Here is a 27,979-nt window from a genome sequence, read left to right on the forward strand (position 1 = left end):
GCCAGTTAAAATAAAGTTCAGCAAATTCAACAGTCTACTTCAAGAAAACAAATTTTGACAATATTTAGGCTGGTTATGCAACCAATATCTAAAATAAAAGCCGAGTATACTTTAGTACAGATGATTATTTGAAAAGGGTTTAAGAAGAAGTGCCTATATGTACAAAAGCCATATACGGGCGTGGTAAATTTACCCTTTTATTTTCACAGACACCAGTTTCAGTTCATCCAAACTGTATTATAATATTATAATACACTTAAAAACTACTTTAAAAGAACAATATTAAGATTGCAAAATCAAGAACTCAGCAGTATAGAAACAGCAAAACTAAGGAGGCCCGGGCAACCTTAATTCTTTTTCCTTGTGTGTGCGTTATGATATATTTTAATTATATGTTCACATACTATTTTTTCCATGGAACCAATGCCTCATTCAGTTTACAAGATGGGCCTGCTCTTAGGATGAAACATGGTGATATAATAAAGGAGGCTGTCTGTAAGAGCTTGCCTCGTTTACTGCAGAAATTGGAAGGTGTGCTTTGAATGAAGTAGGGGATTAACAGAGAGAAAAAGGTCAAGCCAGATGAATGTTGCTGCCCTGTAGAACTGGATTTTATCCTCTTTTAAACCAGGCTTTTTAGAAGTAATCACTAATTGGGTATTCCTCATTTTCTAGGAGTTTGACTTGATATCCTGTGATCTGATTTGCAGTGGTACTGAGAATTAACTGAAGTTAATGAGTTCTGCTTTTAACATAAAAAATGATAGCTAATAGTGATAGTTATTCTGAAAAATCACATACTTTTTGTCTCACATTGGTCATCCAAATTAGTGAATACTTTTGAATTTATTCTCTGTGCCTGAGCGACCTACTGTAAAATGGGATAATGCCACATTCTTATCTCACTGAGCTGTTGTAAACAGGAATTAATGTATATGCGTGAAGCACTCAGATACTATTGAGATGAACACCATAGAAAGGCATATGGGATCATTTAATAATTCTGTGTTCACACACTGAACAAAACAAAACATTGGATAGCTGCTTATTAAGTGAGCAATGTACATCATGGTCCTGTGGAAAAAATAGTGTGATTATGTAATTACTGTATCATAATGGCACTAAGGGGGCAAATTAGAGTTCCACAGGTAATGGGGTGGGGGAAGCAATGACTCTGAAAAATGTTTGGAGTCAGTGAAGGATATGCATCTGAATGTGACTTCCCAATGTGCAGTGCCAAAGGCACTAATGCAATCCTGGGATGTAAAAACAGAGAAATCTCAAGTATGAATAGGGAGGAATACTGAGTCCAGTTCTGGTGCCCACAATTCAAGAAGGATGTTGATAAATTGGTGAGGGTTCAGAGAAGAGCCACAAGTATGATTAAAGGATTAGAAAACATGGCTTATAGGTGATAGATGCACAGAGCTGAGTTGATTTAGTTTACAAAGACAGTAAGCAGTGATTTGATCACTATCTATAAGTATCTATGGAGGAAGCAACTATTTAATAATGGGTGTTAAGTCTATCAGTGAAATGTATAACACAATCCTGTGGTTGAAAGTTGAAGATTAACAAATTTGGATTGGAAATAAAATGTAAATTTTTGACAGTGAGAATAATTAACAATTGGAACAATTTAACAAGGGTGGTGTCTCCATCACTGACAATTTTTGAATCAGAATGGGATGTTTTTCTATACTATACAAATTATTTTGGTCCAATTCAGTGGTTTGTGTAGTACAGGAGGTCAGACCACATAGTCATATTGGTCCCTTCTGGCTTTGAAATCTATGAATCTATGAATAGTAATGCTGGCAATTCCTAACTTTTAAGAACTTGAATTTGCAACTTTAACATTGGTCTGTTAGTATAGTTTTTGTGTGTAATTGTCTGGCTTTCAAAAAAAGCAAATGAAGGAACAGAAATTCCACTATGTGGCATCTTATACATGGATCATCAGCAGTGCTGGAAACTTTAGATCTATTGCACAGACCTCTGAGCTGGTAGAGTAACCGATAACAGTAGGCTACTGTCCTCTATGTCAGTGCTCAGACAGGTCACCTGTCGGTTTCACAGATGTTTTCTAACATCAGAGGAATGGTGATACTCAGTGAATCTAGATTCCATTCCAGACTTTGTAGGGGAATGTGTCCTGGTGGGCACAAACTCTTCTGCCTATTTTTCTTTCTTAACCCCTTCTGTTCTATCCCTTCCAACATCTCTGTCCCAGTATTGTCTCTCTTCCACTCTTAAGGCTTGTCATCTCAGTCCCATTCTTTTTGCCTACTCGGTCTCTTCTTCCATGCTTAGTCTCTTAGCCTCCATACTTCCAGTCTCCTTGATAAATCCAGTTCCCCGCTCCTTGTCTACTCTGTGTGCCCCATTCCTCCCTACTCACCTCCCGGCTCCCTCCCTGGGATCCTCGTTCAGTCTTAGTCCTCCCCTCCCACCCTTCACCCTGCTGCTTGCTCCAATCTCTTTTCCCCAATCCATTCCATTCTTCTCTTCCCTGGTACATCTTTTGTCCCCTCTGCATTTGAATCAGATGGCTTCCTCTTCCTCCACAGCATCTGAGTTCCAGCAAGGACTAGCGGGGGAGTGTCATTGATGTCACAGAAGAGACAGGCTCCCTACTCTCACTTCTAATAGCTAGCCCCATCCTGAGTCAGAGCAGCTGGGTCATCCATTGCAGTGAAAATCCAGCTTCATCCTTGTAGCCCTTTGTTGGAGTTACTGTGAGGGAATAAAGCATGCACAATCTTGTTAACACCAGGAGATATGAGAAAGTTAAGCATGCTCAGTGAGGACAGAGACTTTTGATATTTTAGCTGCTAAAATTGAAAGTCTCTACTGAGTATGTGTGAGTACAGACTATCCTCACTAGAAGTCCAAGATATGTTCCAAAAAAAATTGGATTTATAGCAAAACAACTTAAAGTGGAGAAGTCTGGGAAATACCCTGACTAAGCAGGGAGGAGACAGAAAGACACAGAGGGGAACTAAAAAGGCTGGATAAAAAAGGCTAGCCCAGGGAGAATTACAGCACAGGCCTAGCTATTCCGTACATGTCCCTAAGTCAAAACCCAGAGTAAATGATGGAACTGGGTTCACTTAGGAAAGGGATATACAAATCCATTGCAAGGATTATTGAGCCCACAGTGGGTGGAGGGGGACTACAGGTTATGCCCTGGAGCTAAGCAGATGACTAGCGTCAGAGAGTATGGAAGAATGTTGTCTGTAAATGATGTTTTGGGATTTTGTGTGGACAGTTGTGTCTCAGAAGGGGTGAACTTAAGATGGTGGCCCAACTGAAGGACCAAGTTACTGGAAGAGAAGCCACCACAGTGCCAGAGCAAACATTGGCCGGGTGTGGCTAATGAAGCCAGAGAATTGCTATGCCACACCATGAGTAGGCCCCTTAGTAGTGAATGGACTTATTTACAGGTGGCATCATTTAAAAGTTTTTAAAGATGGTGTTTGAAGTTAGAGATGAAGTTTGTGAACAGTACAGTGTGTGCTGAAGACAGGTAAATTGTCTAGAGGCGTCCAAAATTTCAGATGCTTATCTGAACCTCTGTGTGGTAACATTTCCAGGGCATACATTCTTATGAAGTTTTCAGCATACATTGTTGAAATTAGGTCAGAATTAGTGTGGAAATAGTTGGGTTTTTTGTTTTGTTTTATTTTCAAGAGATTTTTGGCACTTCTCTGTTGGCTAAAGCCAGAAAATGGGATGTGCAAAAAAGAAATAACTTAAAGCTATATTTCAGCCATGTAGTGTATTTAATTGATGTCAGAGCCTCTAAATGGCTTCAAACAGCTCTCGAAGTTTCACAATGTTACAGCATCTCTAACCAATTTACATATATAACATTTTGTATCTCTGGTGTATATATTAAGACTGTAATTCCATCTCAGGATTCTGGTGACATTTGCAAATCACTTAAGTAGTATGCTTATTGTGTATGTCACCAGAACTATTTGATGTAATTATTTCATTATTATGTATAGCTTTGAGTAAGTGTATTAAGTATGATGTTGGAAAAAAGTTTAGAATATAACTATTAAAAAAACTGTTAAAAAAGTAGCATGTAATACATGAAACTGCTTGAAAACCAATGATCTTTCATTGATCTTCCATTAATATCATAGGGTACGTCTACACTGCAACACTATTCCAAAATAACTTAGTCTGTGTCTACACAGCAGGCAGTTATTTCAAAATAATGTCAAAATACTGTCAAGCTGGAGGACTCTTACTCCAACTCCTATAATCCTCATTGTACAAGGAATAAGGGAAGTCGGAGGAAGAGTGCTCTATTTTGAAATAAGTGCTGTGTAGATGTTCCCTATTTTGAAATAAGCTATTTGGAAATAAGATATGCAATTGACGTAGCTCAGTTTGTGTAGGTTATTTCAAGTTAAGCCTGCAGTGTAGATACACCCATATTCACTAGAGGGAATCCTTCTCCCTTTAGGGCACAGATTGTGACTTCTTCTGTGTCTTGTACATTATTGAACAAAGGAACATACCTTATCTTTTTCATTATTATTACTTAAGAAACTTGTCAATGTATATTTATGTACAACACACTTAAGTTGTATAATTATATGTAACGTATTCTTTAGGTTTACAAAGAAGATCTACCTCAGCTGAAACAACAAAGTAAAGAGAAAAACCATTCAGTGCCCTTCCTTAAAAGAGAGAGAGCTCCTGAGGACAGCTTAAAACTGCAATTTGTACATGGGTATTGTAACTACTAAGTAAAGGTTCTTGGACTTCTCTTTTGTACGCCACAATGTTCATTGAACAATGCAGTGCTTAAATAAATACTCTGAAACATACCTTGATTAATTTGAGGTAAAGTATTTGATGCAACATTTCTCTTTGCTTACTCACAGGTAAATTACTTGCCTACTGGTATTGTGGTAAAAATGGGGATATAACCTATACATTTCTCTTTATTTCAATTGTGATTGTTAGGGAGGGAACTATAAAGAGGTACCATTGTACTCAAGGAATAACTAAAAGGAATAATTAAGCATCACCCTTTTCTTTTTCTAGATCACTTTTCCAACTCCCACTTGACTTTCACTGATATTTTCTGGAGTAGTCATTAGGTCCATTGGTTATGGTTGTTTTAATTAGTAGAAATGTGTAATACATTTGCAGCATCAAAGCATGCAAAACTTTCTTGGGCATAATTTATCTGGTAGTCAAGTGGAGTATCGACTACTCGCTTCCCCTTGCCCTGCTTCCTCTATATGGGTATGTCTATACTAGCTCATTAATTCGAGGTAGGTAGGCAAATCAAGCAACTGGAGTTGCAAATGAAGCCCAGGATATAAATATCCCGGGCTTTATTTGCATGTTCCCATCCGGCCACCATTTTTAAATCCCCCTTAGTTCAAACGAACTGCCAGCGGCTACACGCGGCAGTTTAAAGTTAATCCGAACTAAGTCCTTCGTTCGGATTAACTGTTACTCCTCGTGGAATGAGGTGTAACAGTTAATCCGAACGAAGGACTTAATTCGGATTAACTTTAAACTGCCGCGTGTAGCTGCAGGCAGTTCGTTCGAACTAAGAGGGATTTATAAATGGCGACCGGATGGGAACATGCAAATAAAGCCCGGGATATTTAAATCCCAGGCTTCATTTGCAAGTTTGAATGCCTACATTTGTCACCTTAGTTTGAACTAGGGTGGCAGTGTAGACATAACCTATGAGACTCAGCAGGTGTGGGAGAAACAGGAGCTGGTGCTGGGAGGTAGCTGGCTTAAAAGCTGGTTTCCCTCAGCACCATCTCTGCAGTGCTGCCTGCTGCTGCCTCTATCAGAGACAGTGGGGGGGAGGGATAAGGGAAGCTGCGGCGAAGCAGCCTCTGCCCATGGTGGGCTGAGGCTGCTCTGGCCAAGCAGCCCCTGTTCGTGGTGGCCCAGGCTGGCCGTGCGCAGTGGCTGCTCTGGCAGCAGTCCCAGTCCATGGCCAGCCCTGCCCACCATGAACAGGGGCTGCTGGACTCGGCACAAGCCATGACCAAGCAGTCCCAGCTCGCACTGGCCCGGGGACACTGCACCTCCGCATTTTAAATGTAGTAAGAGTCTGGCAGCGCTTACTATATTTAAAATGCAGAGCTGCAGCGGATGTGGCTGCTGGAGCCAGCATGAGCTGGGACTGATCAGTCCCAGCTTGAGCTGGCTCCAGAAGCCATCCCCACTGTGGATCTGTAGAGCGGCCCATATTGACAAATTTTGTAGTGGATACAAATTGTATCGATTACGCAATTAGCCAGATAACTGCAAATTAACATCCTTAGTATGAACTTGAATTAATTTATGTTGTCTCATCCTGATCATAGGAAATCTGTGTTTTCTCATGATTTTGATGCAAAATCAGATGAACGTTGAATGTTTTGGATGAATTTTTGGTTCAGTTAATCCCTAAAATCAAAGTGAAACTTGAGAGGTAATTGATTGAATGCAGGAAAAATGTGTACCTAACCAGGGCAAAACGAACCTGGTTTGGTGCACATTTTTCTTGCATTCAATCAATAACTATTTCAAAATAACATGTCTACACTACAGGGAAGCTCTGAAATTAGTCTGAGGCAGGCTCCCTTAATGTGGATGCACTTCCTTGACTTTGAGCCCCAGCAAGCATTGGGGAGTAATTTCTTTGAATAACTCTGGGGAATAGTTATTTTGAAATAGTGTGGATGCTCCACTGCTGCTACCACTATTTCAGAGTAGCTATTTTTAAATAATCATTATTCCTCATGAAAAGCAGTTGTTTTGAAATAACCAGCCCCTTATTTCAAAATAACAGGATTGGTAATGTGGACGCCCCACTTGTTATTTCAGAATAATGTTATTTCAAAACCAGGGCTCAGATAGCTTTCCCCAAAGTACACAGATTTTTTGGTAGCTTATTAAATGTCCTTTGCGTTGTATTTATTTCAGTTACAGAGGCTATGACTGTCGAAATAATTTGTTCTACACACAAACTGGAGAGGTAGTTTATCATATTGCTGCTGTTGCCATTGTGTACAGTAGGCAACAACACACCCAAAGACTATATCTTGGTCATGATGATGACATCCTCAGCCTAACCATCCATCCAATGAAAGATTATGTCGCTACTGGACAGGTATGTACCTAGGAGTGTTGGTCATGTCATAAAGAGAGACATTTTCCTGCTTTGGAAACCACAGACTGAATGTTTTATCAGCCTGGCCATTGCCTAACTACTGGGGAAAGCAGTAGTGAAAACAATGAAGTGACACTGCTAAGAGTATTCCTATAAAACAGAATTTCAACTCTCTTGTTATGGCATTTGGAAAGTTGGTTATTCACTCTGAACCTTTGCTTCTCATCTGTAAAATGTAAAAAATGATAATTTTTCCCTACCTCCCATGAGTCATCTAAGATTGTGGGTTTGTCTACACTGGCAATTGAGTGACAAAGCTTTTGTCATTCACAGGTGCTTAATCCCCTCACGCCATCTCTGAACAACAAATCTTTGCCATGGCAGGTACTGGTGTAAACACCGTTCCTAGGAGGTGGAAGTTTTTCAACAGTGTTTACTGTTGTGCTCAGGAAACCTCATGACACCATCTACATGTTTTGTTAGTCTCTAAGGTGCTGCAAGACTATTCATTGTTTTTTAAGTTTTTCCAATGTTTACACTGCCTGACTTTTTGAGTGACACAGCTATGTTGACACACACATATTGCTAAAAGCTGTGTAGTGTGGACATACCCTTAGTTACGTTTTTATTATTATTTTATTATATTGTATAACAGTAGCACCTAAAAGTCCAAAGTAGGTCAGAACTTCATTGTCTTAGGCACTGTACTGATAAAGTAAAAGACCATGCTTGCCTTTAATTCTTAAGACTACGACACAGTAGAATGGCAAGACATATAGGCAGAGGCCAGGGAGGATAAGCTAATGATAGTAGCAGAATATTTGTGTAAAGATTAGCAATGTGCGCAATCTATAGATGACAATATAAGATGAACAAGAGCAGTAACATTAGATTCCTGATTGTTAGGGCTGCAAATTTTTTACAGCATTTTTTAAGCAAAAATGAGGGAGCAATTATGGCAAATGTAGTAAAAATCATGGGTTATGAAATTTACCTTGACTTCTCCCTGAGTTTTGATTTTGAAAAATTGTCCTCCTTGCCCTGTTGAAGCATGGACCATCCACAGCAACACCTTCAGCCTCAGAATTACAACCCTAATGCTAATTTGGTATGCAAGGAAGGGCTCCCCCAGGAGGAGAAGCAAGAGTAAGGGATTTTTTTTTTTGCTTGTCTTTAAGATGGAAGAGACAAAAGCATGCTCTTCCTGGTAGGAGAAGGAAGAAACAAAGTATGAAGTGTTGGGAGGTCAGGAAACTGGAAGGAACTGGAGGAGGAGAGAAACGAGATAGTATGCCATGGGAAGGGTGGGAAAGGAGAGAAAATTGTTATTAACATTCCCTTTCAAGCTTGTGCAGAGATGGGGGAAGATTCAAAGGTGGTTAAAAAAAGACAGCTGGGGTCTAGGTGTGGGACTGAGGCTAAGTCTAGACTATGGAATTTTTCTGGGATATCGGAGGTATCCCAGAAAAACTCCGCTGTGTCCAGGGAATGCATCTGCTCTTTTGCTTTCTTTTGCAGAAGAGCAGACGCACTCTTTCAGAAGCCCTGTCTTCCTCATTCCACAAGGAAGAAGGGCTCTTCTGAAAGAGGAGGTTTTTCCAAAATTTGCCCCAGTGTTGATGGGCCAAATTTCAGAAAAGCCTCTTCTGACAAAATTATCGGAAAAGGGTACGCAAACTGCAGAATGCAATTTTTCTGATAAAACATTGTCGTCTAGATGTAGCCTGAGTGAGGGTGGAGTAGAGCTATATGATTAAAAGGATGGCAAAAATGAGGGAAGTTATTAAGTGGAAGACGTCTGTATGGTTATAGAACATCCACCATAAAAAGTGAGGAAGAGGGCACTAAGAATGAAAGAAGGTCTGAATGCTGACGGAAAGGAAATCATAGGAGGATGGAGTTTCTGGGCATGGCTGAGAAGGCAGGTGGATGATAGTAAAGGAGATGTGGTGGTGGTTGAGGATGTGGAAGTTTGAGGTGGAGAAACTAAAAAGAGCAGTTCTTGGTGAAGATAAGATCTAATGAGTGCAAAGGTTAATGCTTCTAAAGTGTTTTGAAGATGAAAAGGGTCTAAATATTGTTTTTATAGCAATTTATGATCAGCTGGTAAGTTTAGCCTTCTAATTTAGATTGGAAGAGATGCTGCTATTCATGTGTGGGACACACAGACACTAAAATGTTTATCGTTGCTGAAAGGCCAACACCAAAGAGGAGTATGTGCACTGGATTTTTCAGGTAAGCAACAACCCACACACATCAGAATAAATTATTAAAAATTAGTCATTTATTCTAAAATGAATTTTCTCTTTTTGATAAAGACATTTTTATAATTAAAATCAATTTCACTTAGTCTGTTTGATAAAAGCAGGATTGTGTATGGAAATCAAGTATGTGGCTTTTTTCCCCCCTGAAAATGGATTATTTTCGTCTTCAAGTTCTGGTCTGTATGTGGATTCGAAATTAGGGTGCACATGCACAACATGTGTCAGATGCAGAACTGTAAATAGTAGTGTCCATTGACTCGCACTTTGTGTCATGTATTGACTGTATGTGTAGATGCTGCTCCAGAGTCGGAACCATCGTTCCTCAGTGCTCTTAGCCATCTAAGAGTACTGCATTTCCTTTTCATTGTACATAGTTCTTTCTAGTTAGATCGGTGTCTGTTCTTTCACAGTAGTTAGTTAGGTTTTTCCTTGGAGTTTTTCCTCTATAGGGACTTCTCCCCTTCCCTGGCCCAGGGACTCTGCCCCAGCAAGCCATTTTCAACAACTCTGCCTTATGCCCTCACTTCTTTTTGGTGAGTGATGAACACACTCATTGCCTGTATTGCCTGTGTGAAGCCTACGTAGTTTCCCACTGCTTCATCTGCCACTCATTTCCATTGTGGATCTGAGCAGCTCATGAACTTCACCTCCCAAACTTTCCAGTGGAGGAGGCAATGTGCCCATGTGTACAACTAATCCAGAACCACTCTGTGATGTCCACAAGCCATAAATTTCCCCTCTTCTACTTCCAATGGGGCCTGGGCTCACAGGGTGATTCCCTTTTCATTTCCTGGACTTCAGATTTCCTCTGCGCCTTTCCATCCATTTCCTTCGCCCCCAGGTTCTACATCTATGCAAAGTGTGCAGGGACTATGCAGCAATTATCCCTGTAACTCCCTCCTGGCCTTGCCAATTCTTGTACTGTACTCAAGTCTTCTTCAGCTCTTCATCACCCAATTCCTCTTCATTCCTCTTCCAACCTTCCCAGATTCCTAATGCAGGATCACAGACAACTGCAACTGAGACCTCTTCTGCAGCTTAATGACACCACTACAGTGCATGGACATGCCATTGCCAAAACCACTCCAACTCTCTGGACTCCATTTCCATTCTTGTTCTCCCACACTATCTTCTTCATCTCTACCAATCAGCCTTGCTTCACTCCTCCATTTGTGTTTATCTAGCAGCACTCAGTGATTTTCTTCCTCCTGTGGATGGCTTCTCTATCTACTCATCGAATGACCTTCCAATTCCTTCAAGGCCTCCTCAATTCCTTTCAACACATGCACGAGCCCATCTTGTTTTGGGATCTCAATTTGGTCCTCTCTTCTCATTAAGTCACCTTTCAAAATGCTTGCCACTTGCTCCCTCACTTACTCTTCATGAAAGAATCTTCATCATAGCCATCACCTCCACACACCATGTCAGTGAACTAGCGGTCATGATGGTTAACACACCATTCATGGTCTTCCACAAAGACCAAGTCTCTTTACGTCTACACCCCAAATTTCTATCCAAAGTAGCTTCCTCTTTCCACCTCAACCAAAGTATACATCTTCTTGTCTTCTACCCCACCATTTGGACAAACTGGACTCGCTTTCTCAAAGTGTTCTGACTTCATTTATCTGGTGGGAAAACAGAGGCAGGGGCACCTCGTTGAGAGCAACATGTATTATTCTCAAATCTGGCCATTCATAAAACTGTCTTTCAAAGTCTTTCTGATTTGCAGTGCCCTTGATCAGGAATTGTAAAAGTACTTTCAGTATAAAATTGCTTGACTATTTATTTGTTACTCAATGTAAAACATTCAATTTGTAATGTTATCACCACTTTGAAATTCAATTTGCAGTGAATCTGTTGTGTTATACAAGCTGTATATTTCTCTTGTATAGCTGATGGGAAGTTTTTGGCATCTGTTGGCCTAGATGATAATCACACCATTGTATTTTGGGATTGGAAAAAAGGAGAAAAGATAGCCACAACAAGGTAAGGATATTTCCAAGTGCAAACATGAATCGTGATGATCACTTACCTATTTCTGATCACAATTTTACATAGCTCTGTAAATACATTAACTAAAATCTTAAGATATTGTTAGCAAAAAAAATCACATCTCACTGAAAACTGAATAATGTTTCAGAAGAACATATCTAAGTAAAAACATTCGGATATGTAGTTTAGAAATGGAAAATTCTATAAAATGCTTCTATCCTTTCTGTAAAGATTGCTGCATTGGAATCTTAATAAAAAAGAATACCCTTTTCTAGGGCACACGTAACTTTTTATTTTATTTTTTTATTTTTTCATTCCTTGACACAGAATTGTTAAAATAATTTAAGTAAAAAATAGTACATTTTTCCTTATACGATGGATGGTATTCTGGATTTATGTACATATGCTGCTTCCTTTTCAATAGAGGAAGTGGTTCCTTTAATAGAGACAGATTTTTCCAGACCTACTGGTACTGCCCAGTCACTTGGCTCTCTGCTGGCTAAGTAGTTTCTGTAATATTTGTCCCTTTGAGTAACTAACAGGAGACTTAGCTGTTAACTCAGCAGTGGTTAAGAAACTTTAGTAATTGCTTGAACAGACAGTATGAATAAAATTGGTCTGTTGGTCACATCTGATAATTTTTTTAATTTTAAAATATTAAATGGAAATGGTTTCTCTTTATTAAAATAGTTTTATTCATGGCAAGATTCAGACAAAAGTGTGAAAATCTATAATAAACTAAAGAAATTGAGAAAACCTTACCCCATCCTTCTCCACACTCTTTTGGTCTGTCTACACAGCATTCCTCTTTCTAGAGAGGAATGCAAATGCAGCTGAGTGAAATAGCAAATGAAGTGCAGATTTGAATTTCCCGTGCTTCATTTGCATAATCGCATTTGGCTACTATTTTGAAATGCCCTATTTTGAGATAAAAAACACTGTGTAGATGCGGTTATTTTGAGAAAAAACCCTTCTTTCGAAATAACCCTTACTCCTTATAAAATGAGGCTTCATTTGCAATTTCGCTCGGCTGCATTTGCATTCCTCTCTCAAAAGAGAAATGCAGTGTAGACATACCCTTCAAGAAAGTATCCTCTGTCAACTTCTCATAATACACAAATTGTATTATTTATTATTATTATTATTATACATTTTTTACTCTGACATTTAATAAATGTAAAGGATTTATGCATTTGTTTTACTTTGAATAAGGGGTAGCCCACCTGAAAAGGTTTGAAAAATGCTGTTCCATGCCATATGGAAGTTGGGGTGTCAAGTTACTAATTGTGGTATAAATAATTGGTTTCTCTCTCTAATGGTTCATCAGAGAATGCTGGTTAAAATCAAGAGGGTCAAAATTATTGACTTTTTTAAAGGTCTGATACCTATTTTGAATAAATTACATGGAAAGTGAAGAGGCTGCTGAATTCCTCTTGCTCCTGGCTGCCCAGGGGAGGGGCAGAGGAGAAATGCAGTACACTGTGCACTTTCTCCTCACTCCCTGGGAGTCAGAAGTTGCAGAAAGGAGAAGAAAAGCAACAGGGATCCAGTATATACAGTTGCAGGCCCCTGCCAACCCTCAAAGTTGCAGTGCAGGGGAGGGGATTTGGGGCTTCGATAGTCCCAGATGGGGGTATGTGGCCCCAGCCAGCCCCTTTATCCTGTCTGGCTGGCTGCTGATGAGTGAGCAGCCTGTAGGAAGATCCGGGAGCCTCTCCCTTTGCAGCAAAGTGCCCCAGCTGGACAGCTTCTTGCTGGAGCTCCGCACTGGAGGGCGCAGGCTTACTTATACTTCTATTATATTGAACTTGGAAAAGGTATAGAAAAGGCACAAAAAATTATTAGGGGTGTGAAACAGCTTTCAAAAGAGGAGAGATTAGTAAGACTGGGACTTTTCATCTTGGAAAAGAGATAGTTAATAAGGGTTAGGATTGAGGTCTACAAAAGCATGACTAATGTGGAGAAAGTGAATAAGGAAATGTTATTTACTCCCTCTCACAACACAAGAACTAGGGGGTCACCAAATGAAATTAATAGGCAGCAGGTTTAAAACAAACAGAAAAGGAATTATCTCTTCACACAACACACATTCAACCTGTGGAACTCTTTGCCAGGGATTATTGTGAAGGCTAAGACTATAGCGATTCAAAAAAGAACTAGATAAGTTCGTAGAGGACAAGTTCATCAATGGTTATTAGATAGGATGCGCAAAAATGAAAAACATTTTCTGAAGTGTCCCTAGCCTCTGTCAGAAGCTGGGAATGAGTGACAGTGACTTGATGATTTGTTGTGTTCATTCCCTCCGGGGCACCTGGCCTTGGCCACTGTTGGAAGACAAGATACTGGGCTAGATGAACCATTGGTCTGACCCAGTATGGTCATTGTGCTCATAAGAAAATTGACTAAAGTGAATCCTATTCAGGGGTCTGTCACACATTGAACTAAAAGACAGACTAAAGCAGCAGGGCTTGATTATGAGACCTGCTAACTGCCTAGACCACCCCAGAACAGTACTTGTTGCACCTAAAGCATTCTGAGCTCTTGCAAAGCTTGCTGCAAGTTCATTTGGCAGCTCTCTCAGCTCTCCTCCCACCAACTAATCCTCAGTCTTCGCCTGCCCATGACAAAGAGCTTACTGAAAGGCATCTTATGGATTTTTCCAGTGGTCTACATCATGGGCTCTCTTAGTAGCAAAGGAACTTGGAGTGGTGGAGTGGCTTCACCATTAAAAAATCCTTGCTGGGATGCATGAGGAGAGGAAGGTTGCATGTGAAACCCTAGTGGACACTGCTGACTAGGAAATTCTCTTATGTGTGCACACTAAGGGCATGTCTACAATACAGAGTTATTTCGAAATAACTCACATTATTTCAAAATAACAAGGTGAGTGTCTACACAGCAAGTCCGTTATTTTGAATAACAGGCTTCTTATTTCAAAACAATAAACCCTCATTTATCGAGTAATAACCCCTTTCAAAATTGCTGTTTCAAAATAGGGAGGGTGCGGACAGCTCAGCTATGCTTATTTCAAATAATTGGCCTCCAGGGCTTCTCACAGCTGCCCTGGTGGCCACTCTGTCTACATCCCTTGAAACTCTACAGTTTCCCTTCCCCTTCAGGCTTTAAAGCTGCTGGCAGAAGAAAAAGGGCTTATGGCACAACACAAGCCCTGCTTGCACCGTGCCATGCAGCAGGACCCTGCACAGCCTTCCTGCTGCCATGGCAGACCCCATTGCTCTCTCCAAGCAACTTATGGCTGCTAGCATGCTGGCAGCCACCTCTAAAGCCCCTGGTTGGAGTGGAAGAGGGCCCCATCCTAGACTGATGTGGAGATCCTGGATCTCATAGAGGTCTGGGGCGAGGAGTCTAATCTCCAGGATCTGCACAGCAGGCACAGGAATTGCAAAGTATACAGCCTCATGGCCACCAGCCTGACCCAGAAGGGAAACAGCTGCACCCTGGATCAGGTTGGAATGACAATAAAAGTACTGCACCAGGCTTACACCAAGGCCAGGGAACAAAGTTCCCGATCTGGAGCGGCATCCCAGACCTACTGCTTTTACCAGCAGCTGGATGGCATCCGGGGAGTGGGGTCAGTCCCTTTCCCCCACCTTGGCATGGACTCCAGCCTGGACACACCTGTCCTCAGCCATCAGGAGGGCAGGACTATGGACCAGGACAACAAGGATGACAAGGAGGAGGAGGCCAGCCTGGACATGATACCTGCCAGCTAGGAGGTGGTTATCACCCTGGAGCCGTTCCCTCTCTCCCACGATGTCTCTCATGGCTTGGACGAGGCTGGGGAAGGCTGCATAGGCTGTGAGTTCCCTTTCCCTATCTACAAGCAGGGGCAGGTGGTGGGCTGCAAAGGGCTGCACACTCTTCACTCAGCCTTCTCGGCCTGGGGATCACACAACAGCCTGTGCATGTGGGTGCACATGGAGCACCAGTCCAGAGCACACAGCTGCCACACAGGAACCTGTCTCACCTTCTCACAAGGTTCCTGGACAAGGCTGCCTTACTCTGGACTCTGTGGTGGGACTGCTTCCCATGACAAGCCACCACTAAAGAGGCTGGGGTCATGGAAACACATAGCAGTGCTGCACACAGCACAGGCTCATGCCCACACTCTCAAGACAGCATCCACTTCCAGTCAAGCATGGCAAAGCAGAGGACACCGATCCCCTGCAGGAGAACCTTCTGGGGGAAGATGTGGAGAGGACTCTGTAGCACTCTCTCGGGAAAGCAGAATCTGTCACTCAAACACACCTCCCCCAACACCCTCCTACCTCTCCTACAGTGGGCAGGAATAGAAGTCTTCTGTCTGTGGGAGACCACCATTGCCACAGATGGCCTTGCTCGAAGCACAGCACTATCGTCTGAACCAAGACCTTCGGTGTTGGCTCGAGATTAGGGCTAGGCTTTATGCAGTGTCCCTTGGGATGACTGCTCTTTTTACTTTTCACAGCTTGGCCAGCTGTGAGTGGGGCATGTCCAACACCTCTTGTGCCATCCTCCAACCCTGCAAGACCCACAGGTGCCAGTGACCCTGTGACAACCTGAAGTGGGAACATCTCGAGTGCCTCCATTCTCTGAGCAGGACAAGTAGCTGCAGCACACCATCTGGGAGCAGCTGTCCTGGCAGCAGTAGATGATGTGCACAACATACACCAATGCCATTGAGCACTTGGTCTCCATCATTGAACAGTTAATTTTTTTAAAATTTTAAATTAAATTAATGGAGATTGCCTATTTCCTAAAACTGGAAGGAACCTTGAAAAGTCATTGAGTCTAGTCCCCTGCCTTCACATCAGGATCAAGTACCATCCCTGACAAACTTTTGCCCCAAATGGCCTCCCCAAGGATTGAATTCACAACCCTGTGTTTAGCAGGCTAATGCTCAAACCACTGAGCTATCCCTCCTCCTTGCCCCCAGCTTCTACTCCTAGCCCACACCAGTGTCACACATATGAAGTGGTGCGACCTCTTGGGCAGCCAAGGTGTCCCAACACACCTGAGGCAGGTGCTGGTCCCAGTCCCATCCCTGAGCCCTTCCTCCCCCTTTTTTCCTCCTCTTCCCCACTCCCAGTTCTTTCACCAGTCCCTCCCCAGTTATATATTCCTCAAATAAAATATAACAGAGTTTATTGTTTCAAACAAAAAGTTTTTTTTATTTGGTCTGCAGGAGAGGGAAGTGGGAGGGGGGAAGGTGGGAAGAGAAAGCAGGGGAAGGGAGAGGTGTGGGAGGGAAGGCATACAGGGAGGCCCCTGGTGGGTAGGCCTGGGGGAGATTTTCACACCTGACCTTGGATGAAACTGTCCCTCAGGGCATCCCTGATGAGCATAGCCCCCTGATGGCAGTGGTGCTGACTGCTCAAAAGCCCTTGTGAGCCATTCAGTCTCTGCCCTCCACCCTGGCAGGAATATGGTGGTCTAGGTAGTTAGCAGGTCTCATAATCAAGCCCTGCTGGCCATAAACTGCATAAACTCACAAAAGTTGTGGAGGACACAGCAGGCTGCCACCACCTGGGGGATGTTCCAATCACCAAGGTCCAGGCGGGTGAATAGACACTGGGACCTCACCTTCCACCACGATGCAGAACCTGCTAAGCCTGGCATTGAACCATTCCCTGGTGGGGTCCTGGTGTCCCATGTAGGACTTCATTAGCCAGAGGAGCAAAAGGTAGGCTGTACTGCCCACAATGCAGATGGGTATGTCCAAATCTCTGACCCTGAGGGGTGCAGTCAGGGGGAAAAAAGTGCTGGCATGTGTCTTCCGGAACAGGCTAGGGTTCCTAAAGATGAGTGCCTGCTGCACCATTGAAAAGTACTCCTTCCTATTGATGAACTCTGAGGCACAGTGATCAGGGGCCCATCTGGGGATGTGGGTGCTGTCAATACCTCCCTCCCCACACACAGTTGAAGAAGCCCATGGCAGTAAATGACAATGGGGTCCACTTCGCCCCGGGTGACAATCCTGTGCAGCAGGATGGCGTTGATGGCCCTCACCACCTGTAGAGTGATAGAATCAGAATCACAAGGTTGCTAGAACACTCAGAAGTTCCTTGAGCCCAAGCCCCTTCCCACGCCAGGACCAGCCCTAATTACCCTACCCCCAGCAGGGCACTGTGAAGGAGGGACTGAAAAACCTCCAGGGAGAGAGTTCCCCACCCCCCACCGCGTCCCTAGGGAACCCATTCCAGTGCTTTTCCACCTCCTAGGACCATAGCAAAAGAGTCAAACCTGTATGAGCATGGCCCCAATGGTTGATCTCCCCACACCAAACTTGTTCCCAACAGAGTGGCAGCTGTCCAGCGTGGCAAGCTTTCAAATTGTAATGGCAACATGCTTCTGGAGGGGGATGGTGGGTTGCATGTGGGTGTCCCATCGCTGGGAGGCAGGGTTGAGTCACTCTCAGAGCTGAAGGAAAGTGTCCTTCCACATACAGAAATTTTGGAGCCACTGCTGGTCGTCCCATCGCTCCATGACGTTCTGGCTCCACCAGTCGGTACTGGTCTCTTGGTGCCAGAAGCGGCAGTGCACGGTGTACAGGGGAGTGTGGGAGGGAGTGCATGAGGAGCACCCAGGCCTGGGTGAGGAGGTCACCCATTCTGGGTTGGTCATCATCCTCCTGGGTGTGCCACGAGGGTAGCCTTCATAAACTACACCAGAAGTTGCAGCAGTAGGTTTAAGAGCTGATGACTGCTTTGCAGCAGGTCTGGCTCTATGGTGGAAGTGGTGTGGTGTCCGCAAGGGCAACCAGAGCATGAAGTAAGAGTTTGCTATCCCTCAAGGAGGTAGACAATGGAGAAGAGTCTGAGACATGGCTGTAGAGGGGAGCCCCTTTAAGCATTAGCTTCAGGGAGCAGCTACTGGAAGTGACTGCTGTCCTGATGCCCTGCCCAGAGTGCTTCCGGGGCTTTACATACGATTCAAGCTCCAATCCATATGGATGTGCTATTCCAATATAGGTCTGCACTATTTCAATGAGGATTTGTAGTGTAGACATGCTATTTTGAAATAGTTATTTTGAGAGTTATTAGTTCAAAATAACCTTGTAGTGTAGACATAGCCTAAATGTGCACTCACCTGAAGTGGAATAGATGTACAGTAATTCCTCATTTAGCACAGTAGATACGTTTCAGAAAATGATCATGCTAAATGAAACGTGTTATTCGGGGTCAATTTTCCCATTGAAAATAATGGAAAAGGTGAGGGTTGCATTTCAAGCGCACGTGCGCTTCCAGCTTCAGCCTGCATTTGTTAGCAGCTGGGGCCGGGACATAAGGTTGGGGGAGAAAGGGGACTGGGTTATAACAGGGAGGGGAGGTGTTTGGCTCTGGGGAAGGGAAGGGAAGGGAAGGGAAGGGAAGAGAAGAGAAGCGAAGGGAAGGGAAGGACAGGGAAGGAGGTTTGCAGCCGGCGGCTGGGTTTCCCCAGCTGGCCGGTCACCGGCAGCTGCGTAGGGCTTACCCTGCCTCCAGAGGTTCACTGCTCGCCGCGCTGTTCCCCGGCGAACCCCTCTGGCTGGATGCCTCGCTCCCTTTCCTCTGCTCACTGCTTGCAGCGGGCGGCTGGGTTTCCCCTGCTCGCCGGTCACCGGCAGCTGCGCGGGGCTTCGTCTGCCTCCTTACAAAGCGGCGGAGGTTCTCCACTCACTGTGCAGTTCCCCGGTGACCCCCTCTGGCTCGATGCCTTGCGTCTGGCCAGAGGAGGTCACCGGGGAACTGCGCGGTGAGTGGCAAACCTCTGCAGCTTTGTAAGGAGGCAGACGAAGCCCTGCGCAGATGCCAGTGACCGGTCAGCTAGGGAAATTCAGCTGCCTGCTGCAAGCGGTGGGCAGAGGAGAGGGAGTGAGGCATCCAGCCAGAGGGGGTCACCGGGGAACAGCACGGCGAGCGGAGAACCTCTGCCGCTTTGCAGGGAAAGCCTCGCGCAGCTGCCGGCTGCCGGCCACCGGCCAGCCCTAGGGGAAATCGTGTTATTGCGGGGATGGGTCGTGTTGTTCGAAAAATGTTCCCAAAAAAAATTGTGCTATTGCAAAAACATGTTAAGTGGGCATGTGTTAAGTGAGGAATTACTGTACAAGCTGTACATCTTGAAAAACATGAGTTACCATATGGGTAAGTAACCTTTTTATCCTAAATGTTACTCATTTGTAGTTGATTTTGTGGAAAATTATAAAACATTCAAAATGTATAAAATTATTTATTTAAAATGTTCAGTCATTTTTATAACGTGTTTGTTTATTCTAGGGGCCATAAAGATAAAATATTTGTAGTGAAGTGTAACCCACATCATGTAGACAAATTAGTTACAGTTGGGATGAAACATATCAAATTTTGGCAACAAGCAGGTACTGTATTGAGTTAATATTTTAATTCATTTGTATATTAGGAGTCTAAATCTGTCTGAAGTTTCTAGTAATCAAAATACTATAGAATTGCAGAATCTGCTTTTGAATCTGTAAGGGTGCGTCTACACTGCACCGTTATTTAAGAATAACTAGCATTATTCTGAAATAACAATGCGAGCATCTACACAGCAATTCTGTTATTTTGAAATAATATCGAAATAACAGGTGGTTTATTATGACTTCTGTAAATCTCATTCCATGAGGAATAACTCCTCTTCCAAAATAGCTATTTCAAAATAGCTGCAGTGTAGACACTCCACTGCTGCTATTTTGAAATAGCTCTTCCACGGGGCCATTCTAAACAATTTCTCCCCAGTGTTTCCTGGGGCTCTAAATTGAGAAGGTGCATCCACATTAGGAGAGCCTGCCTCGGACTAAGTTTGAGGCTTCCCTGTAGCGTGGATGCTCTATTTCGAAATAAGCTATTTCAGAATAACTATTCCAGAATAGCTTATTTTGAAATAAGCATGCAGTGTAGAGATACCCTAAATGACACCATGTTCCTGCCCCTTTTTGGAGGCCATCTTTAACTATTAGCTATAAAGAAGCCAATTGGTAGTTAAGTGTCTTAACTGGACTTAAGTGTCAAGCTGGACTGCTAAAAATAGTAGTTTTTGAATTCCAGCTACAGTTCTGTAATCCTTATGTTTTCTAGACAGAATTTTCTTTAGTCGTCAGAAAGCTATAGCAACTATGACTCAAGTTGCCAGACTGAATAGCCTGGAAAAAATGGTGATCAAATATTTTGCATAAGTTGTCATGGTTTAAATTTATTTTATGACCTCAAAAAAAATCTATCATCATGTCATGATATTGTTTCATAGTAATACATATGACTGTGTATGACACACGCAAGATTTTTACCAGTTTAAATTCAGTTAAGTACATCTGTTATGCTCTAAAAACGTGTTGCAGACTGTGGGAGTGACCGTTCCTCTTGACTGTCCTGTCAAAGTTAGGAGAGAGAGAGAGAGAAAGAGAGCAAATTATTTAGACTTGAGTTTTAAGTAAGTATTTTGCCTTGTATGCTCTCCCAGGATTGTTACTCTCAGACCCATGAATGCTGTGTAAAGTTATTTTTGATTAAGCCTTACCCCTATTAAGATCAGTAAAGACAGACCCGTAGGCTACGTCTAGACTGGCCCCTATTACGAAATAGCCATGCTAATTTCCAACTTTGGAATAGGGAAATCCGCAGGGGATTTAAATATCCCCCGCGGGATTTAAATAAACATGTCCGCCGCTTTTTTTCCGGCTTGGGGAAAAGCCGGAAAAAAGTGTCTAGACTGGCGCGATCCTCCGGAATAAAGCCCTTTTCCGGAGGATCTCTTATTCCTACTTGCAAGAGAATAAGAATAAGAGATCCTCCGGAATAGGGCTTTATTCCGGAAGATTGCGCCAGTCTAGACGCTTTTTTCCGGCTTTTCCCCAAGCCGGAAAAAAAGCGGTGGACATGTTTATTTAAATCCCGTGGGGGATATTTAAATCCCCCGCGGATTTCCCTATTCCAAAGTTGGAAATTAGCATGGCTATTTCGTAATAGGGGCCAGTCTAGACGTAGCCGTACTGATATAGCTAAAACTAGAATTGACTTAGTATACAAGAGGCTATGCTGGTTTATAAAGCCAAAGTAGCTGAAGTACCAACAGATTTTAAAAGGCAAGATTTTATTGTATTTGTTATTATTATAATAAAAGAAAAGCACATGCAGTATTATTGGCAAAAGTCTGATATGTATTCACATTAAATTGCACCTTTTTCCATGCATAAACTCATTGGAATAAATGACATTTACGGTAAGAGTATCAGAATGTGAGTTTATATGTGCAAACTAAAGCAAATAAATCAAATTTGTATTATTTCTTTATTATCCTACTACATGTTGTAGTTATAGTTTTGTCTAGGATCATTCATTCTTTGTGCACTTAGGCCAAAGCTGTGACCCTTGAGGCAAGCAAATTGTTTTAGCCCAATCTGGCACAGTATGGTTCTCTGGCAGTGAAATGAGGACAAAACCCTCCCATTCAGTCTGAAGAACTGCTCCACTCCCACTTATACAACCTTCATACTATAAGCAGCTTCTGTATTACTGTACCCTCCTCCACAAGAGAAAAGCAAATTGACAGGTAGATTTGTAGAACAATTAATCTACCAACCAGGACCTTACTTTCTCCATCTGATCTCTCCCAAAGATTCATCAGCAGCTTAAAATAATCACCTATAAAAGAAAACTCTGAACACCTTTGGGGGTGGGGTATAGTAACACTACATGAATTTCCCATGTTCTGCTGTCTCACTGTGAATTGTAATCCCAACATTCTTATTGCCTGCCTAGTCGGGATTCTGCATTCACAGTAAGTTATGTGGCAGAATTTTTGTTATTCACAGCACTGAAGATGCAAATGGAAAATGTAGTGAGATTTAATGTTGTTCACATTATAGGAGGAGGATTTACATCCAAACGAGGGACCTTTGGAAATATTGGGAAACTGGAAACCATGATGAGTGTTTCTTATGGGCGAATAGAAGATCTGGTTTTCTCAGGAGCTGCCACTGGAGATATTTACATCTGGAAAGATATTCTCTTGCTTAAGACAGTGAAAGCCCATGATGGACCGGTATTTGCTATGCATTCATTGGATAAGGTATTCATCTTCTTATATAGTCTGTTTGCTGTTCATTATTTTGTTTACTATTGTGGGTTTTGAAAGTGCATAGAAGGAGAGTATATGTACTGAAAAAACACTTGTGGTTTTGTGCAGAAATACATCAGTGCATTGTGTTTTGTTAGTGAAGACAATGGATGTGCTTTAACAACATGTTTTCAGTATCAGCAGAACAGATTGCAGTAGATTAAATGGAATGTGAGATCTACAAACTGTAATTAATGATAATTACATGTTTTATGATGATATGCTCCTTTGCCAATATTTTATGTATTGACCTATGATGAGTAGGGGGACATCTAGACTGTGGCACTATTTCGGGATACCAGAAGAATCCCAAAATAGCAACATTGCATCTTTAAAAGCACCCGCTATTTCCCAACATAGTGGGCACGCTATTCTGGTGTCCCTGTAACCCTTGTTCCATGACGGTTAAGGGATTTGTCGGAATAGTGCCTTATTTTGAAATTTGGTGTTGTCTACACAGCTCTTTCAACCTTGACTGCATAGCACCAATTGCATAGCTTATTCCAACAGAAGGGTGCCAGCTAGATGCAACCTATCTTTCTAAGATGAGCCAAAATAGTGTAAATCTAAAATATACAGAATACATTTTTCACTGTACACATTTCTCTCATTTCCATGTCTTTGGAGGCATGCAGAGTAACAGAGAATATTTGTAACCCCATCATAGAGACAACAACTAATTTAATGATGAAGTTGTTCATGCATTGGGAGCTCCCAAGATAGCACTAATACCTGATTCATTAGAGTATCACCATAGACAAGAAGAATTTCCACCATCAAAGGATGATATTGTTTTCCAAGTAGTTTGGATAACTGCCAAAATGATTTCTTCTTGTAGTGTCGTTAGTAAATCCTTACACAAAAATGTGGCAAATTATATTTTAATTTTGAAAGTATAGTTTAAGACAGTGCCTAAATTGTGCCCCCAGATATTATCCAACAACTTGAAGTCTTTAGGAGCTGTAAATGATTATCTGAGTAAACAGCTTGGCCCAAGAAATTATAGTTGTAAATGTCTGTGGGATTGGGCCCTAAGGAAGGTGCTCTTTAATACCTGTACGCTGAACAGCTGTAATCTGACCACAGATTTTCTGGGAGACTCCTATGAAAAATAGACAAAGAGGAAGTTGTACTGTGAATCACAGAGACTTGATGGGATAATACACAGGATTGGAATATTGGTATAGAAGGGTCTAGTTTACTCAGGCGGGGGGGAAAGAGAGGAGGTGTTGCCTAATATATTTAAAATGTATACACTTGGACTGAGATGGAGATGGACGTAGGAGACAGAAGTGTCGAGAGTCTTTGGATTATCTTAAAAGGGGTAAAAAACTGCTTGGTGCTGGGTTGCGCCATATGGCTGAGTTGCGGGTTCGGAGTCCGGGGACGGAGTGCAGACTCCAGCCTCACAAAGTGGAAGGCAGAAAGTAGGGGAAGGGGAAGGGAAAGGGCTGGGAGAGGAAGGGGCTTGTGCAGAAGGGAAAGGGGGAAGAGAGGGGAAAGCACCAAAGGGACAGGGTAGAGGAGAGACAAATGCCAGGGGGCCAAGAGCAGACAATGAGGAAAAAGGCAGGAGGGGAGGTGTCAGTGGTAGGGGGACAGGGTGATGCAGGGAGGGGAGAGGGTAAGGGCATTGGGGGCTAGAGGGGAGACGGGGAGGTGCTGGGAGAAGTCTTGAAAGAAGGGGTGGGCATGAGGAAGGCCAGGATGGAGCAAGTCATGTGTGAGGGCACAGGGGCATGAGAGGAACGGGGGCAGAGGGTGGTGAGGGGGTGGGCATCAGGGAAAAAGAGGGCAAAGGAGATAGGGGCAGTGAGGGAAGGGGGAGGCAACAGGAGGGTGCAGGAGTAAGAGAAGGTGCAAGTGCCAGGGGATTCTGGTGGTGAAGCAGAAGGGCAGACACCTGCAGGGGAAGGACCAGCACCAGAGGAGAGAGGCAGGGCAGGTGTGTAGACGGAGGTGTTAGAAGAGGGGATGAAGAGGGGTAGCTCACATGATCAGAGTGGGGCTACTGGAGGAGTGGGCACAGGGAGGAGAGAAGGGCTGGTGGAGGGGGGGCAGGTTGCAGGAGGGCTGAGGGCAGTGAGAAGGGCAGGAGTCAGGACAGCAGAGGAGGGTGAAGAGTTGGGAGGCAGCAGGCACCAGGGGAGCTGATGGAACAAGGGGAGGACACATGGCAGCAGAGAGAAAAGGTAAAGGTCTAAAAATATTTATTAATAACTTGGGTGCCACAGTGGCACATCCAAACAAGCCACATGAACTCAGTACTGGTGCACAACACAAAATTCATTCTGCTCATGTGAGGAAACTCTTAGGCTATGTCTACACTGGCGGTGTCTTGCACAAGAACATCTTGAGCAAGAGTTCTTGTGCAAGAACACGTCCACACTGCCATGTGCGAGCTGTGCTTTTACACAAGAGCATCTAAGGCAGTGTGGACGCTCTCTTGCGTGAGAAAGTGCTGATGGCCATTTTAGCTATAGGACTTTCTTGCACAAGAAATTCATGTTGCCTGTCTACTCTGGCCTCTTGTGCAAGAACAGTTGCACAAAAGGGCTTATTCCTGAGCAGGAGCATCATAGTTCTTGCGCAAGAAGCCCTGATTTCATACATGAGAACGTCAACATACTTGCGCAAGAACACACGGCGGCTACGTCTACATTGGCCCCTATTACGGAATAGGGATGCAAATGTAGAACTTTGGAAGAGGCAAATGTGCGGGGGATTTAAATATCCCCCGCGGCATTTGTATTTTCATGGCCGCCGCTTTTTTCCGGCTTGGAGATAAGCCGGAGAAAAGCGTCCAGACTGGCGCGATCCTTCGGAATAAAGCCCTATTCCGGAGGATCTCTTATTCCTACTTGCTTGACAAACCTAGGGGTTCCTTGAAATTCTGAAAAGCTGAAAAGGGTTCCTCGGCCAAATAAAATTGGGAAACACTGGTCTAGATGGTACTGGGTCCTGCTGTGAGGACAGGGAACTGGACTCGATGACCTCTCGAGGACTGTTCCAGTGCTAGTGTTCTATGATTCTATGAATTTGAGATCAATATGGACACGTCATCTTATGGGTTAACATTTTAATGTAGAAGGTTGGTGTTTAAATATATTTTTCAAACTTTGCAGGGTTTTGTAACAGGTGGAAAAGATGGAGTTGTGGCACTCTGGGATGATATGTTTGAGAGGTGCCTGAAGACTTATGCTATCAAAAGAGCAGCATTATCCACTAGCTCTAAAGGTGCCATTTTTCAGAATGTACTGATAAAGAATAAATGTCTCCTGACATTTGGCTTTGGTTTTGGATAAGGAACAGCATTTTTAGAAAGCATCAGCAACCTATTTTTACATATTGCAAAATGCATTCTCTATATTAAATAAGTTTTTTCAGTGCCCCTTTTACATGGCAGTTTTCTGAATAGAAGTAGATTCCTTGTAATTTAAAAGACCCAGTGAATTGTGCTTTTACAGAAATATTTATTTATGTTCTGTAATGGATTAATGTCATGTGTTAGTCTGGAACATGATCATACCAGACAAAGTTTTCAAAATAATATGTACAGATATTTATGAAACTAACTCCTGTGTTGCTATAGCACCTGGAGATCTTAGACAATTAAACATAATCATTTATAAAACAATAGAATATCTGCCTTTAAATGATCAGAGAATCCTCTGCACAGTATCAATTAGCATAAACCCCCTTTTCTTCTCAACTATTGCATAAATCCATAGGTCAGTGAACTGTTTGACCAAACAAATGTATCTAACATATTACAGTGTGACTATCTTAAATAGATTTTGATCATAGATAATGTAAGGTACAATATTATTGAGACTTTTCTTTGGTTTTGTAAATAATAAATTTAAATGCATATCGTTTTATCTTCAGGTTTACTTTTAGAAGACAATCCATCCATTCGTGCCATCACCTTAGGGCATGGGCATATACTAGTGGGGACTAGAAATGGAGAGATACTTGAAATTGATAAAAGTGGCCCCATGACTCTTCTTGTTCAGGTATATTTGTTATTCACCATCCCTCCCTGTCTCTGTTCATTCAGAAACTGACATGCAATGGAACCTTGCTGATTCATATTGATGATTTGGAGGCCTATTGTGAATTACTGAATTTTGAGGGGACAAAACAAATGAGAGCCCATTGGCTTTGAGTACTATTGAGTCTTTTTATTTACTTTAATGGGAGCAGTATTGGAACCTAAGGAAATATAAAGAGTAAAAACAAAGAAGAAGGGGTTATGCAATACAAAACATGGTATATTCATTTTATTTTGACAACTATGGTTCAGTTTATTTATGCTGAAATAAGCTAACATATTAGTAAATATACTATATTTTATTTTGTAATTAATGTTCAGTTTTAGTAAATTGACAGCTCACTTCAGCAATCTGTTATTGCATCTTTCCTGAAACATTGAGAGACAACTATTTCAGTGACTTATAACATCTATGGATTTAGCAAAAGTATTTAGCATATTTCAGATATATGTGCCACTTGAGATTTCTAATGTTGTTTTGTTTTAATAGCTTCCAACTTTGCAGGATAGCACTTCTTTTAAAATGAAAATTGTTTAAATTCTATTTTTGTACATTCATGGGTTTTTAAAAAAAATAGTATGAAGTTTATTGTAATTTGATCCATTTTGGGGGGTTTCAACCACTTTTAAAAAACAAAACTTGAGTTAAAGTAGTAATAATGTTTATTTTGTTTTATTTGCATTCTATTTTATTAAATCATAGATGTATCTCAGGCTCTGTTTTATAATTTATTATGGTTTTTTTTTTACAAAACTTTATTTCTTATCTGCAATACTGTTCTGGGGAATTAGTTCCAGCCATGTAAAGCAACCTTTCAGCTTTCTGCTACTTGTGTGGTAGCCATAATACTTGAGTTTTAACCAGAACATTTGCAATCATAATCTTGTTCTCATATATTTCTACTCTGACAAATACTAATGTAATGTGATACTGAAATTGTATGAAAATAACCTGATTTCTGTGGTAAGATATGCTGATAAAGATATGTGATGCCTGTACCTAGCATGATGAAGTTATGTGGAAATAATTTTTATCATATATCATCCAGACAAAATTACTAATATACATGTATCAGCTCAAGCACAAATAGAAAATATATAAGATGTTATCAGGATGGCCTGATGAACCAGTACATTTTTGTTGTTTTAGTGGAACTTGTCCATATCTATAAAATGCAAATTGCTAAATGGGAGTCCATGATTCACAATAATAAGAAATGAGCTAACCTTGTACTGCAGTAGACTCATAAATTCAAAGGAACCATTGTGATCATCTTGTTTGAGATCCCTGCTTAACACAGACAATAGGAATTCCTCAAAATAATTCTTAAAGCGTATCTTTTAGAAAAAAAATCTAATTTTTATTTTAAAATGGTCATGATGGAGAATTCACAGTGATCCTTGGTAAGT

The 27,979-nt window shown here is 42.2% G+C and overlaps 1 protein-coding gene across 3 annotated transcripts in view; it reads left to right on the forward strand.

The window, feature by feature from the left end:
- Nucleotides 1-27,979, forward strand: part of EML6 (EMAP like 6) — a 210,393-nt gene that overhangs the window by 99,582 nt on the left and 82,832 nt on the right. For all 3 annotated transcript variants that reach the window (XM_075925488.2, XM_006122118.5, XM_075925489.2), the window contains 8 exons: nt 4,632-4,750; nt 6,964-7,150; nt 9,280-9,385; nt 11,307-11,400; nt 19,662-19,762; nt 22,265-22,467; nt 25,641-25,752; nt 26,404-26,531. In XM_075925488.2, coding sequence (XP_075781603.2) covers nt 4,632-4,750; nt 6,964-7,150; nt 9,280-9,385; nt 11,307-11,400; nt 19,662-19,762; nt 22,265-22,467; nt 25,641-25,752; nt 26,404-26,531 — 1,050 coding nt within the window. The remainder of the gene's footprint in view (nt 1-4,631; nt 4,751-6,963; nt 7,151-9,279; nt 9,386-11,306; nt 11,401-19,661; nt 19,763-22,264; nt 22,468-25,640; nt 25,753-26,403; nt 26,532-27,979) is intronic.

Source organism: Pelodiscus sinensis, chromosome 3, assembly GCF_052426305.1.
Source record: "Pelodiscus sinensis isolate ZL-2025 chromosome 3, ASM5242630v1, whole genome shotgun sequence".
NCBI classification, from domain to species: Eukaryota; Metazoa; Chordata; order Testudines; family Trionychidae; genus Pelodiscus; species Pelodiscus sinensis.